This window comes from Diceros bicornis, chromosome 27 (genome assembly GCF_020826845.1).
Source record: "Diceros bicornis minor isolate mBicDic1 chromosome 27, mDicBic1.mat.cur, whole genome shotgun sequence".
Lineage (NCBI taxonomy): Eukaryota > Metazoa > Chordata > Mammalia > Perissodactyla > Rhinocerotidae > Diceros > Diceros bicornis.
Window position 1 is genome coordinate 31,176,152 of NC_080766.1, and position 13,631 is coordinate 31,189,782.

The following is a 13,631-nucleotide window of genomic DNA, read 5'->3' on the forward strand; positions in this document are numbered from 1 at the left end:
TTTTGATTGTTTATTCTTCAAAGCAGGATATTGTGATTCTTCTTTTTTTAACTCATTCTGTCATTCTAAGTCTTTGTATAGGACTCTTTAGTGCTTTTATATTTCGTATATATGTATACATTTACACATACATATATGTACGTGTGTACATGTGTATATATGTTTATATCTACTAACTTACAATTTGATTATTATTTGATCTATATTTTAAGTAACTTTTCCTTTCCCTTTTTTTTTTTTTTAGGATTCATAAAAACTTTAATATTCACATTTTCCCCCATTTTAATGTAATATTTACATTGTTTTACTGATTTTAGAAATTTCAACATACATTCTTGATTTATCTCTGTTTAATTTAAATTATTATTTTACAATTTCCCTAGTAATGCTAAAACTTTAGAACACCTTAAATCCAATTGCTCTCTTTTTAGGCATAGTTATTCTTATGCATTTTAATTCTCTCTCTCTCTCTATATATATATATATATATTTTTTTTTTTTTTCTGTGAGGAGGACCAGCCCTGAGCTAACATCCAATGCCAATCCTCCTCTTTTTTTGCTGAGGAAGACTGGCCCTGGGCTAACATCCATGCCCATCTTCCTCCACTTTATATGGGATGCCGCCACAGCATGGCTTAACAAGCGGTGCGTAGGTGCGCACCCGGAATCCAAACTGGCGAACTCCGGGCCGCCGCAGCAGAACGTGTGCACTTAAACACTTGCGCCACCGGGCTGGCCCCTAATTCTCTATATATTTTTAAACCAAAAATGATTTTAATTATTGTTTTGTAAAATTTGCATCCAAATGTAATTTATGTTTACCCACATATTTACCTTTCATTTCTTCTGGCATTTCCATGTTTCTGAGAATATTTTCTTTGTACCTGAAGAAAGTCCTCTAGTGTCTACTTTAAAGAGCTCATTAGAAGTAGATATTCAGGTATCCTGCACTGGAGAAATAACCTTAAAGAAACAACCTTCTTACATTGGACTTGATGGGGCTGCAATGCCTGACTGGGACTATTCTAGAGATGTAGTGGATGTATTGTAAATATGGATGGCAAAAAGGCAAAATCCATTTAACATTTATAAATTTTATCCATTTGGAACTGTTTTGATTTGAATAGCATTTAAATTCAATGAATCATAAGTTTAAAATAAAGTAGAGGAGAAATTTGAATGTCTCACTCTGCCTTCCATCATTTATTTCTTCCACTCATCTCAATAGAGTCGTGTTCTTTGATTCTCTTCTCACGGGCTCAGATTGGTCTCCATTTCTAACTCTGTTCCAATTTACTGTTCTTGTAGCTTCCTTCCAAATACTTGTCCTCTGTTCCTAGCCTTCCTGCATTCAATTTGTAACTTTGTTGGGCTTTCTCCATTGGATATGAGATACTCTGCATTAATATTTAATACTTGGAAAATAATTTCGGAGAATAAGGATGAATGATCATAAGTAGGTTCAATCTTTAGAAGGCTTTTTATCAAGGTCAAATCTATGCCTCTCGTCAAACAGAAGAAAAAAAGAAAGATGATGTCATTTCAATCTCCACCCCTAGAACGAGTGTATACCCAGGCAAGGCTAGAATCAGATACATATGCAACATATACCAGGAAGAAAAAGAAGGACATTCCTGACAATGATGAGATGGTCATTAATGCAAAATGGTCATAGAATTTCTGACATAAGAGTAGTTTATTGGCTTCCTGTTATAACAAAAAATATTATAGCACCCATAAATACAATATGTAGGAAACTATGCAGCTGCAATTACAGAAATGGTGATTGAGTTAATGCTATGCAAATGAAGGAGTACAAATGTAGGAATGATGCCCTTGTAGCTTTCAACACCTACTGCTGAGAGTGTATAAATGCCACAGACCTGGAGGTAGAAATCAACTTCAGAATCTTCTCAGTGTAACTCAGCTGAACTCACATTTCCTGTCAACATGTCCTACAACTGCTGCTCTGGAAACTTCTCCTCTTGCTCCCTTGGGGGCTATCTGCGCTACCTACGCTCCTCCTGTGGCTCTTCCTACCCCAGCAACATGGTCTACAGCACTGCTCTCTACTCTCCTAGCACCTGCCAGCTGGGTTCCTCTCTCTATGGTGGCTGTCAGAAGACCTGCTGGGAGCCCACCAGATACCAGACGTCCTGTGTGGTGTCCAGCCCCTGCCAGACATCCTGCTACCGCCCAAGGACCTACACACTCTGGAGACCTTGCCAGTCAGTTTATACTGGGTCTCTGGGCTGTCTAGGCTATGGCTCTAGAAGTTCCTGTTCACTGGGCTATGGATCCAGTGGCTTCAGATCACTGCATTATGGAGTCTGTAGCTTCCCTACCTTGAGCTCTGGATCCAGATTCTGCCGTCCAATCTATTTTGGTTTTCGGAATCTCCAGCCATTTTGCTACCGGCCGATCTGTGGATCAGGCTTCTAGAGATTAACTTGTTGAGTGTCCAGATCTTTTTGCAGAATGTCAACTATTTTATTCTCACAAGCAGCAACTCTCTTCATGGTCTCCAAAGACTAATTGCTCACCCACTCTTTGGTCACCCAGCCTAACTTACAAATTAGTTCTTGCAGAATGTAAAACTAGGTAACAAAGCTAAATTTTAAATCATATAGCTGCATTGGTGATGGAATCCATCCAATTATTAGATATCTTTCAAAAATTAAGAAAATCTAATTATCTTAATTAAATAAACACATTTATTTTGGCATCCATATATGTTGTTGTTATTATTATTTGTCACTTATTTATCGAACAGGAATTTCTTTTACTATTTATTGGGTTTATATATATAAAAGATTAATTTGTTTCATAAAGCAAGCTTTGGAATCCTAGAGGTTGGGGGATTTGAAGTAAAATTTTTGGTCTTTAGATCTTTTTTTGCCTTTTTATATAAACTTTGTATAAATAAAAATCAAGACCTATGAAAGCCTAATCCTTTAAACTATGTGAGTCCTTCTATCTCTCTTCACAGGAGAAAAGCATGAAAGATGGTGGATACATACGGAATGCAGAGAGAAAGAATAAAATTTAGTTACACTGCTAGGTTTGTACGTGAAACAAAAGTTAAATATAAATATAACTTGTGACTGTGCATTTGCCGAAAATACTAAATATAATGTTTGAATAACTTCCAATAAGTTCGTCTGATGTTAGTTGGTAAAAGTGACCAAATCCCTTAATCCCAGTGGATACTGTCCCATGGAATTCATTTCTTTACCGCTTGTGGAGTGGAAGCCAATTACTCCTGTTGTAAAGATTTTTGGTTCAAGATGTTTGGGTTTTTACCTCTCTGCTTTCCAATGGCTCAAACTACATATGGCTGAGAATTGCAAGCCTTTATATCAGCAAAAAAATGGAGATCTTTTATTTTTATTTTTTATGGTTACATGCTACTCTTTTATAGGCCACATAGTCCAGAAAACCATACATTGCTATGTCAGACACAGTTTGATAGGGAGACAAATTTCATAATAAAAAGACATTATCTTTATGTCGAGCTAAATAAATATTCAAAGAGATTGTCAAGTCATTATTTCTTTAGAATTTTAAACAGCACTCAGAGGAAAATAAATAATATGTGCTACATTATGTACATTGTTTTTTTTGTTTTTTTTTTGTTTTTTTTTTGCCAAGGAAGATTAGCCCTGAGCTAACATCTGTGCCAATCTTCCTCTACTTTTTACATGTGGGTCGCCACCACAGTGTGGCTAACAAGTGGTGTAGGTCCGTGCCCAGGAACTGAACTGGCAAACCTAGGCCGCCGAAGTGGAATGCACCAAACTTAACCATTACACCACAGGGTCAGCTTCTGTACATTTCTTTTAAACATGAGGCAATGGAAAATCACTGAGCCAAGGTCTGGCCAAAGATTCCAGTCCTACAGAGAAATCAATATTCACAATTTTGTGAAAGAAACAGGAGTAGTACAGAATGCAGTATAGAATGGAATAGAGGAAGTTTTGGGGAAGATAAAATAGAATGAACAAAGCAGGAGCGTAAAGTTATCTGGTATGTTTAGCGAATGGTTAATTTACAATGAATGGAGAGTATGTTTAGTAAATGGGGTTAGGCATTGGTAATGGTTGCATATTACTCCATCATTTTAAAGTCTGAGTTTTGAATGATCATAGTCGTGGGTTTCATATCCACCTATTAACTTTACTTGACAGATTTCTAGTGATAACACTCACCACAGCTTTCTTGTGTATTCTAAATAATTTTGCACATATCACAAAATAAACACTTTTACCAGCCACCCTTATATAGAGAAATTTAATGTGAAATTATTTACCAAATGTGACTTCTGGCAGTAGCAGACTGGGTAGTTCAAATCACCCCTATCAATAAGAACCCTAGTAAAACTGGATAAAATAATCTGTGTGTGAACACTAGAGCACTATCAGGTTAAGAACTACCAGATCAAAATTAGGAGAGGTTTGAAGTCAAAAGAAGTATTCATAATTAGGCTGCTTTCTTCCTAGAGTTGTCTACTTATTCTAAAATTGCTAATGGGTTCATGGTGTGAATGAGCAGAATCAGATTCCAGGGACTTCTGTGAAGCTGGGAATACAGGAAAATATTCTAGGCTTTTGAAGACCAGGTTTTTGAAACATTCTAGGCTTTTAAAGATCCTTCTAGAATTTTTAAGGTAAGTATACATAGATTATGTTTCATAGGAACTGAAACCAAACTTTGAATTGCATCAATCTTGATGATGTGAGCGTACTTGTAATCTTACCCCAGGTTGCTACATCCAAAGTAAATTCTTCTGCAAGTAGACACTTTCAGAGCCTCAAATTTTCTATAGTGATTGATTAAAAATTACCAGTGTTACAAAAAGGCAAGAAAAGACCAAACCAAGAGCCAACACAGAGTACTAACAAGCCTACAGCAGATCCAGATAATGGCTATATTAGAAATGTACAGAAAAATAATTGTGGTAATTATTCTTAAGAAATTAAAGACAAGTTTAAGAATTTTGACAGAGTACTAGAATATATAAAAATGAACATGAAAATGTTAAAACTATAAAATACAATACTAAAAGGAACAAAACTCAAATGAATCCAAAGGCAAACTAAAAAAGTCTGAAACTATGGACCAACCTCCCTCCCAGCTGACATATAGAATATAATAATGAGCTCAGATCAGAAAGTGATAGCATATGTGGTCGGAGTATAGCCAAACTGGAGGTGCAGTCAAGCTGATCAAAGTTGGAGTCAGTGCCTGCTTAACTCAATTCTTTGAGGAATTTTACAGATAAGCCCTGTACCTTTTGTATGTGTGTGTGTGAGGAAGATTAGTCCTGAACATCTGTAGCCAATTCTCCTCTTTTTTTTGCTGAGGAAGATTGGCCCTGGGCTAACATCCATGCCCATCTTCCTCCACTTTATATGGGATGCCACCACAGCATGGCTTGACAAGCAGTGCATGGGTGTGCGCCCGGGATCTGAACTGGGCCGCCTGAGCAGAGCGTGTACATTTAACCACTATGCCACTGGGCCAGCCCCAGCCTTGTACCTTTTTAACATGCAGAAGAAAGGATTTACATTCTATGGAAAACAATAAATCAAAATATTTGCATACATATACTTTTATGTGTACATGTGTATCGATAATATAATCATGCATGTATACAAATACAATCATATGTGTATATAAATATAAATATTTCTACTCCATAATCCATGGTTCTTTTATACACCATGTCTGTAATGCAATAAAACAAAAAATTTCAAAGAGCATGTAAATATTAGCCCAAGCAAAAGAAGAACAATCAATAGAAAAAAATTCACATTTAATACAAATATTAGAATTAGTTGGCATGGACTTTAAAATGACTATGATGAATATGTGAATAATTTAAGAAAAAGATGGATATAATTGATAATCATATGGGAAATTTTAAGAGATGTGGAAATAAAAATAATAAAAAACTAGTGGGTATCTTCAAACAGAAAGTCAAAGATTTAAAGTAAAAATATGATTAAAAGAATATTTGACAAAGCAGAAGTAAGGGTAAGTGAACTTGAAGGTGGATTTTTTATAAAAATATTATCCAATCTAAGCTACACAGAGAAATAAAGATTGACAGAAAAGACAGAGTAAGGATTTAGAAACTTGTTGAAAAACATCAAGGAATCTAAAAACTATGTAACAAAAGTCCCAGGAAAAAAAATTAGGCAGAAAAAAATAGAAAAACTATAGTCAAAAATTTTGTACATTTGACAAAAACTAAGCCAACAATAGCAAAAATATATATATATATGTATATATATATCCAACTCACAAATCCAAGAATCTTAAGATATTTGAATCAGAATAAATAAAAAGAAACCCAGATTTAGGCACATCATATTTAATTGATGAAAAGCAAAGATAAGAAGAAAATCTTAAAAGTAGCCAGAAGAAAAAAGAAATATTACATATGGGGAAATAGTAATAAGAAACACAGATAATTTCCTTAGAAGAAAATGGAATGATATCTTTAAAAGACTGAAAAGAAAAAAAAAATTAACCTAGAATTTTATATGAGTTCAAAATATTCTTCAAAAATGAAAGAAAAATAAAACCCTTTTCAGAATATTTGTATCCTCAAAAATTATCTATAAAATAATTCATTTGACCCTGTCTGATTTGGTTAGCAATTTCTAGAGGAAGTGGGTACAGTTGAAAAGGTTGATACTATAATCTACGGATAACACTCCTCAGATCAAAATCAATTGGAACCGTATCTCAGGAATCCAGATCCACACACAAAAAAACTGCAAGTCAATATTTCCACAGTAAAGAACACATATATTTTGAGAGTTGCCCACTTGTATAATGTTAACACACAATTCAATTTTTTTTTCTTTTTTTAAAACTTTACCATCGAAGGCCCGCACTGCACAGACCCAACCGACACACGGTTGGGGCTGGATTACCGGGATCTGCGTACATGGAAAGTCTCCTTCAACTGATACACTCATCATTCACTGTAATACAAACGTAGAATTAGAGATGAAAACAAACTGGAAAAGAATGAGTTTCTAAGCCTCTATGGTTGGTGCAAAAGATCTGACTAGGACTCTGTACTGTTTGAAAACAAATATATTAACTTGCCACTTTTGCTCTCTTCTCATTGTGTGGTTACTCTTAAGTTTACTGTGAAAGCTATTTTGAAGAAGCGTTTGGAAAACAGGAAGAACGAGGAAAGCTAAGACACTTACCTTACTTGCTGGAGGAAATGAAGGAAAAATTAATTCTGCTTTGGAATATAAAAAAAGAAGTTTTTTCCAAATAATTATGTAAATTTTGTACAGCTATTGATGACTTCTTTTCCTACGTGATGTTTCTTTTAAAAATTGAAATGATTGATTTTACTGATTTTCACAAAATCCAAATTGTGACCTTATTGGTTTTCTCTGCCTTATGTTGGGCTTCTATTTCATTGATTTCTGTTCTTATCTTTATAATTTCCTACCTTAAAATTTCTTTTGGTTTCAATAGCTATTCTTTTTTCTAGATTTCTCATGTAGAGTACTAAAAATTTGATTTTAGGCTTTCTTGTATTTTCATATATATACATTAAAATCTAAAATTTTCCTTCTAAGCAGCTGTCTCTCTCAAATTTTACTGAGTTGCATCATCATTATCATGCATTTCAAAATATTTCCCAATTTCCATTGTGTATTTTTTTCTTTGTTTGGATTATTATGAACGATATTGATTAATTTACAATCGTGTGAGATTTTTTTAAGTTAAAAATTTGTAATTCGTTTCTTTCTTATCTCTACTGGTTTTTTACTTTTTAAAAATGTATTGCTAAACTGAATAATAACCCAAAGTTAAAGTCTAATGTCATCATTTGTGATAGAATTTATTTCAATAGATTTTCTCCTCAAAATAAAATTCATATGATTTAAATGTAATAAACTCCTTAATACAAAAATAATGTGATGATTTGTCATCTGTTTATTTTCTAATTTTGTTTTGTTGTGTATTTATGGGATTAAAATAAAAGATCAATATTTCCCTATGAATAGGCTTTGAAAGCCTAAGTGTATGGAAGGTCTTAACTAATATCTTTAGAGTTTTAACTCTATTAAAGTGGTAATTTCCTGGAAGTTGATAGTTGGAAGGCGCAACTTTTTCTAACTATAAATCTCAGGAGCAGAGGAGAGGTGAATTTACTCAATGAACAACTGATCACGTGCCTGTCCTGGAAGAAGGAGGAAATTGAGTTGACACATACACCAGAAATATAGAAAGCAAGGAATAATTTAGTTTATATGGTTTGGTCCATATGACAAAACACAAGTAAATAGAGGACTAGTATAAGTTTGTAAAATTGAGAAAAGAATGTCTACGAGCTTTCAGCACCTAGAATTGAATTCTCTCCATTCGGGTTGGCAAATGTGTCTGAGTTTTGCAGTACAACAACCAGTCTCTAGTCTGATTCATTTCTCTAAGTGTGTGGTGTGTAGGGAGGTTATCACTGAACCTAGGAGGTATGGGTGTAGGTTGAGAAGGTGTGAGTTTCATCTTGGTGTTTTCCCAAGGCTCAAACTCAGTGTAACTGAAAATGAGCTTCTAGAGCAAGCCGTATATCTGTTTCAGTTCTATCTCACCATGAAATTGAACACACTTTTTTTTTTTTTATGGTTACTTTCTAAGCTTTTATAACTATAGTATTTCAGGAAATAATGAGTTGCTAAAAATATGGCTTGTTGTAAATGAGCCAAACACAACAAAATGATATCTTTGTGTAGAGCCAAGCAATATTTAAAGAAATTTCCTATGTGTTATTTCATTATATCCCCAAGAACACCTGTGAGGGATTCATGCATTATAGTCTAAGGTCCTTTTAGCACGTGAGAAAAACAGAGGATCAAAGAGAATCACATACTTGCCAAAGGTGCCATTTCTTTAAGAAAGTGAAAAAGTCCCACTCTCTTCCTAAATGTATTAAATATGAGAGGCATAACTGACTGTATAAATCACCCCATTAAACTTACTAATTGTATTGATGTGGAACTTGAGACATAGGAGAGTTAGTTTCTAGTTCATGTAGCAAGTTAACGGTAAGGCTAAGAATAGAACCTCTGGTTCCTAAGTTTCATTTTAATGCAGTTTCAACAGTGACATATGATCTCATCTTCTTTCCCCTCTAGTTGTGCCTCTTCTTTCTTCTCCTCCTCCCCATTATCACCACCACCTTCGTAACCACCAGATTGCTCGGGAAATAATCACGGTTTCTAGAGTGTTACTAGGAAATCTAAAGGGATTGAAATAATGAGAGAAAATATAGAAAATTCCATTTGGCTTTCTGACAGATATTAAAAAGACAATGTCAGGTGCTCCCTTGTGAACTCAATCTTATTTTGTTTATAACTAACATGATTTTTGAAAATATAATAATCTAAGTTATCCATACTTGCAAATTCCCACTTGGGGGCCACAACCGTCTTAGAGATCCAGAAGGTAGACAAAATTACGTTCGTGTGGAGGAATACTTTTTGGCTAAGTCGAGGCTATCTCTGATGATTAAAAATTATCTGCATATTTCAGATATGAAAGTGGTTCTCTGGCCCCTTTAAATACTCAAGTTCAAAAGCAAGCTTTCTTTTAAGGATAAATCAGGTGGATTCAACAGTACTTACACAGCAATATAATGAGGTACTCATACACAACGAGTAATTACAATGTTAGAGACTAAATTTGTAAAATCGCAACTGGTGCTGAAGTTAAATATAATAATGTCTCATTTAAGGATGTAAATATCAAAGTATAAAAACTTTACCATTGTATCTCAAGAAACTGCCCCAATTCCACACAAAAGCTGCTCAGAAACAGCCAGCCCATCCCCTCAAGGCTCTTGCAACATTCTGAATTTACCAGAATCAAGACGAAGTTCTCCCTATATGCCAGCAACTTAACAACAGTGATTCCAGGTCTCCAGTTCGCTACAAAGGCAGACGCGCTCTCTACCAGATTCCCATTAGCTCTCTCATAGGTTCTGTCCATACCAGACTTTCAGCTTCCTCCTGCTGCATTCCTTGCCCATCTGTTACACCCACTGGCTCTGTGAATTTTCAATTCAGGGATTCAAGTCCCAAGCTCCTGCTGCCCAAGGAGCTATTTCCAGGAATTGCCAGTCATCTTTTCACCAGCCAGCATGAAGTTCTGACTTCTAGGGATTAATATATTCAGTTTCCCAGGAAACTCATCATGTGTCATTTCTATGCAATTGATTTCACCAAGTTCTATTTATTTATTCTTGTCACATTAGTGATTACAGATAACAGCTTTGTTCCCCCCAACCTTAACTCCCATATTTTTTATTAGTCACGCCTCAGTAGTGCGTTGTCAAACATCCTGTCGATATCAGTCAGTTCTCAAAATAACATTCATTCTGCTCTGCTCCAATCTGCTCTGCTCTGAGAGAATGCATGATGAACAAATGTTCTATTATATTTTTTCAAGGAGAATGCATTCATTCATGTGCTATTCTATAAGGAGAAAATTTAAGAACAATTTTTTAAAAATGTGGTTCCTTTTTCTCTGAACTTACCATCTATCAAGGTTAACCAAATAACTGCTTAGTTGTACAACAGTGATTAAAGCTGTGAATTAGCAATTCCTCAACATGTAAGTACACTTAAGAATGAGATCTTAACTATCTTAGAAGTCAACAAAGCTTCCCAGAGAAAGTATTTTAAAAGCTGAATCTAGAGAATGAGTAAAAATAGCTTGTTTAGGGTGGAAATTGGAGCAAGGATATCCAAATAGAATATGATTGCACTAATCTGAGTGAGAATGATAAAATCTATAAGTAACGAGGTCCAATAGTCAGAATATCCACATGTACTCATCCTATATTACTATCTCTGTCTCCTATTTTTACATAAACTCTCCTTTTACTGTAAACCAACTGAACATCAATTCTTCCCTGAACACAAAGTGTATATTTTTCTTCTCTGCTTTGGTCACTTGACTTATCTTCCTATACTTCCCCTTATCTGTTTTCATAATTCTTATGTTTTTGATACTTAAGATAATCCCAACTTTCACATTTGTTTTTAAATACTATTTTCCCAATGATTCCATCACCAAGTGAAAGTTTTCTTTGAATCTTCTGAAATTGAGGCTAGGCTGAATTACAGGAAAATTTAGAGTGAGGTGATAGGAATGGGATGGTATAGTGAGTATGGCAATCTTGAATTAGAAAGAATTCCATTAGTAAAGTGCTATGTGTAAAGATCCCATTGCCTGAGCTGAAAAGAGTTTGAAAATGGAGTTCCCAGGCTCACTGGGGATGAAAGAGAAGGAGTTTTGTTGCAAATGCCTTCTAAATGAACTAGATTAATAATATCAATCAAATTTCACTCATTTCTCTGGTCAGATATAATTTGATACTATAAACAACAGGTTCATAAAACTAAAAAGATACATATTTATTAATTGTTGTGAGCAGAGGCAGTAGCACACTACATACTCACGTCTGCACACGCAAAATCAATCACAGTAACATTTCTAGTGGTCATTGTACTAGAAGTCTTAGCATCAGCAATAAGGCAAGAAAAACAAATAAAAGGTATAAATAAGAGCAAAGGAATGAGCAACCTTTCTTTATTCACAGAGAGAATGATTGTTTACATAAAAAATATCCTAAGAGATCTACAAAATTACTACTATAAATCTATTTTATTTCTATATGTAAACCAAAAATATATAAAAAATTAAGTCTAAAATATGTTCTAATAACACAAAAGGTATAATCCAAGGCATACATTTATGATTCAACATTCTCATATTTAATACTATAAAATGTTGCATAATGAAATCAAATAAGACCCAAATAGATAGAAAGACATATCATGGATTGAAAGATATTCATTATCTATAATTTACAGATTCAACACTTTCTGAACAAAAATACCAGTGGGCATTTTTATAGAAATTGGAAAACTGATTCTAAAATTTATATAATGCCAGGGAGCAAGAATAGGCAAAATAATCTTGAAACAGAGAAATAAAATTGGAAGACATTCACTATCTTATTTCAGGAATTAATATAAAGATATATTAGGGTATTATGGTACTGGGATAAGCATAAATGATTAATCAATGGAACAGAATAGAGTTCTGGAATAGACTCATATGTATGCTGTCATTTTTTGTTTTTTTTACAAAGATGTCAAATCAATTCAAATGGGAAAAAATGTCTTTTCAACAAATAGTATTTGAATCTCTGGATACATGTAAAGAACTAAAAAAAAATAGGAAAGGAAATGTGTTGATGTGTATCATAGACCTACATTTAAAAGCTGAAATTTTAGGGGCCCGGCCAGTGGTGTAGTGATTAAGTGCACACACTCTGCTTTGGCGGCCTGGGGTTCACTGGCTGGGACCCCAGGTGTGCACCGCAGCACCGCTTGTCAAGCCATGCTGTGGCAACTTCCCATGTAAAATAGAGGAAGATGGAGACGGATGTTAGCCCAGGGCCAATTTTCCTCAGCAAAAAGAGGAAAATTGGCATCAGATGTTAGCTCAGGGCTGCTCTTCCTTACAAAAAAAACCTGAAATTTTAAAGTTTTTAGGAAAAAAAATTAAGAAAATATCTTTCCAACCTGATGGTAGGCAAAAGTTCTCAGACAACACACTAAAACACTATGCAAGAAAAATAATTGATAAATTTGATTTCCTCAAAGTGGAAGTTTTTGCTTATCAAAAGTCACCATTAGAAGATGAGGAGACAAGTCACAAACAGGAAATTATTAGCAATAAGTAAATATAACCATGGACTTATTTTCGGAGTAGGGAAAGAATTCCAACATATTAAAGAAAAAAACAAACCTATTCTAAAACTGTGGAAAAACATGAATAAATACTACACAAAAGAAGACACAGGTGTGGCCAATAAGCACAAGAAAAATTGCTCAAAATCATTATTCACCAAGTAAATGCAGCTTAAAATCAATGGCATACCACTTATATCCACCAAATGGCTAAAAGAAAGATGGCAACGTCCAACGTTGATGAGGATTTAGAGCTCCTAGAACTCTGAGGCATTGCTGGTCGGAGAGTAAATGATAAAACTAACTTTGGAAAACTGGCAATTTCTAATGAAGTTAAATAGATGCTCATTTATGCCCCAAAAATTCCAGTTAGAGTTTTTTCTCCAAGAAAAACTAAAACCATATGTCCACAAGAAGACTGGAACAATCCATGTTCATTGAAGCTTTATTGATTTAAAATTTTTTTTTAAATCTTGAAACAATTCAATGTCTGTCAACACCTAAAGGAATAAACACGTTGTGATATATTTTCACAAGGGTACACTGCACACAAATAGGATAAATAAAACCTAAGTAACATGGGGAATCTCAAAAACATTATTTTGAGTGAAAAAAGCTGATACACCTGAGAACATACTGTATGATCTAATTTTTATGAAGTTCTAGAACAGGCAAAATTATTCTATGGTGAAATAAATCCTTACAGTAGTTGGATCTAGGGGGCAGGGACTGATTAAAAAGGAGCACGAAGATACTTTCTAGGATGGGGAAATGTTCTATATCTTGATTGGGTAGTTGTAACGTAGGCGTATATACTTGTCTAAAGCATCA

At 34.4% G+C, this 13,631-nt stretch overlaps 1 protein-coding gene across 1 annotated transcript; it reads left to right on the plus strand.

Annotated features, from left to right (window-relative positions):
• Positions 1-1,908: 1,908 nt before the first annotated feature.
• On the plus strand, positions 1,909-2,442 carry LOC131393017 (keratin-associated protein 13-1-like). The gene has a single exon (XM_058523390.1). The coding sequence runs from the start codon at positions 1,951-1,953 to the stop codon at positions 2,440-2,442; it is 492 nt and encodes a 163-aa protein (XP_058379373.1). The 5' UTR covers positions 1,909-1,950.
• Positions 2,443-13,631: the final 11,189 nt, after the last annotated feature.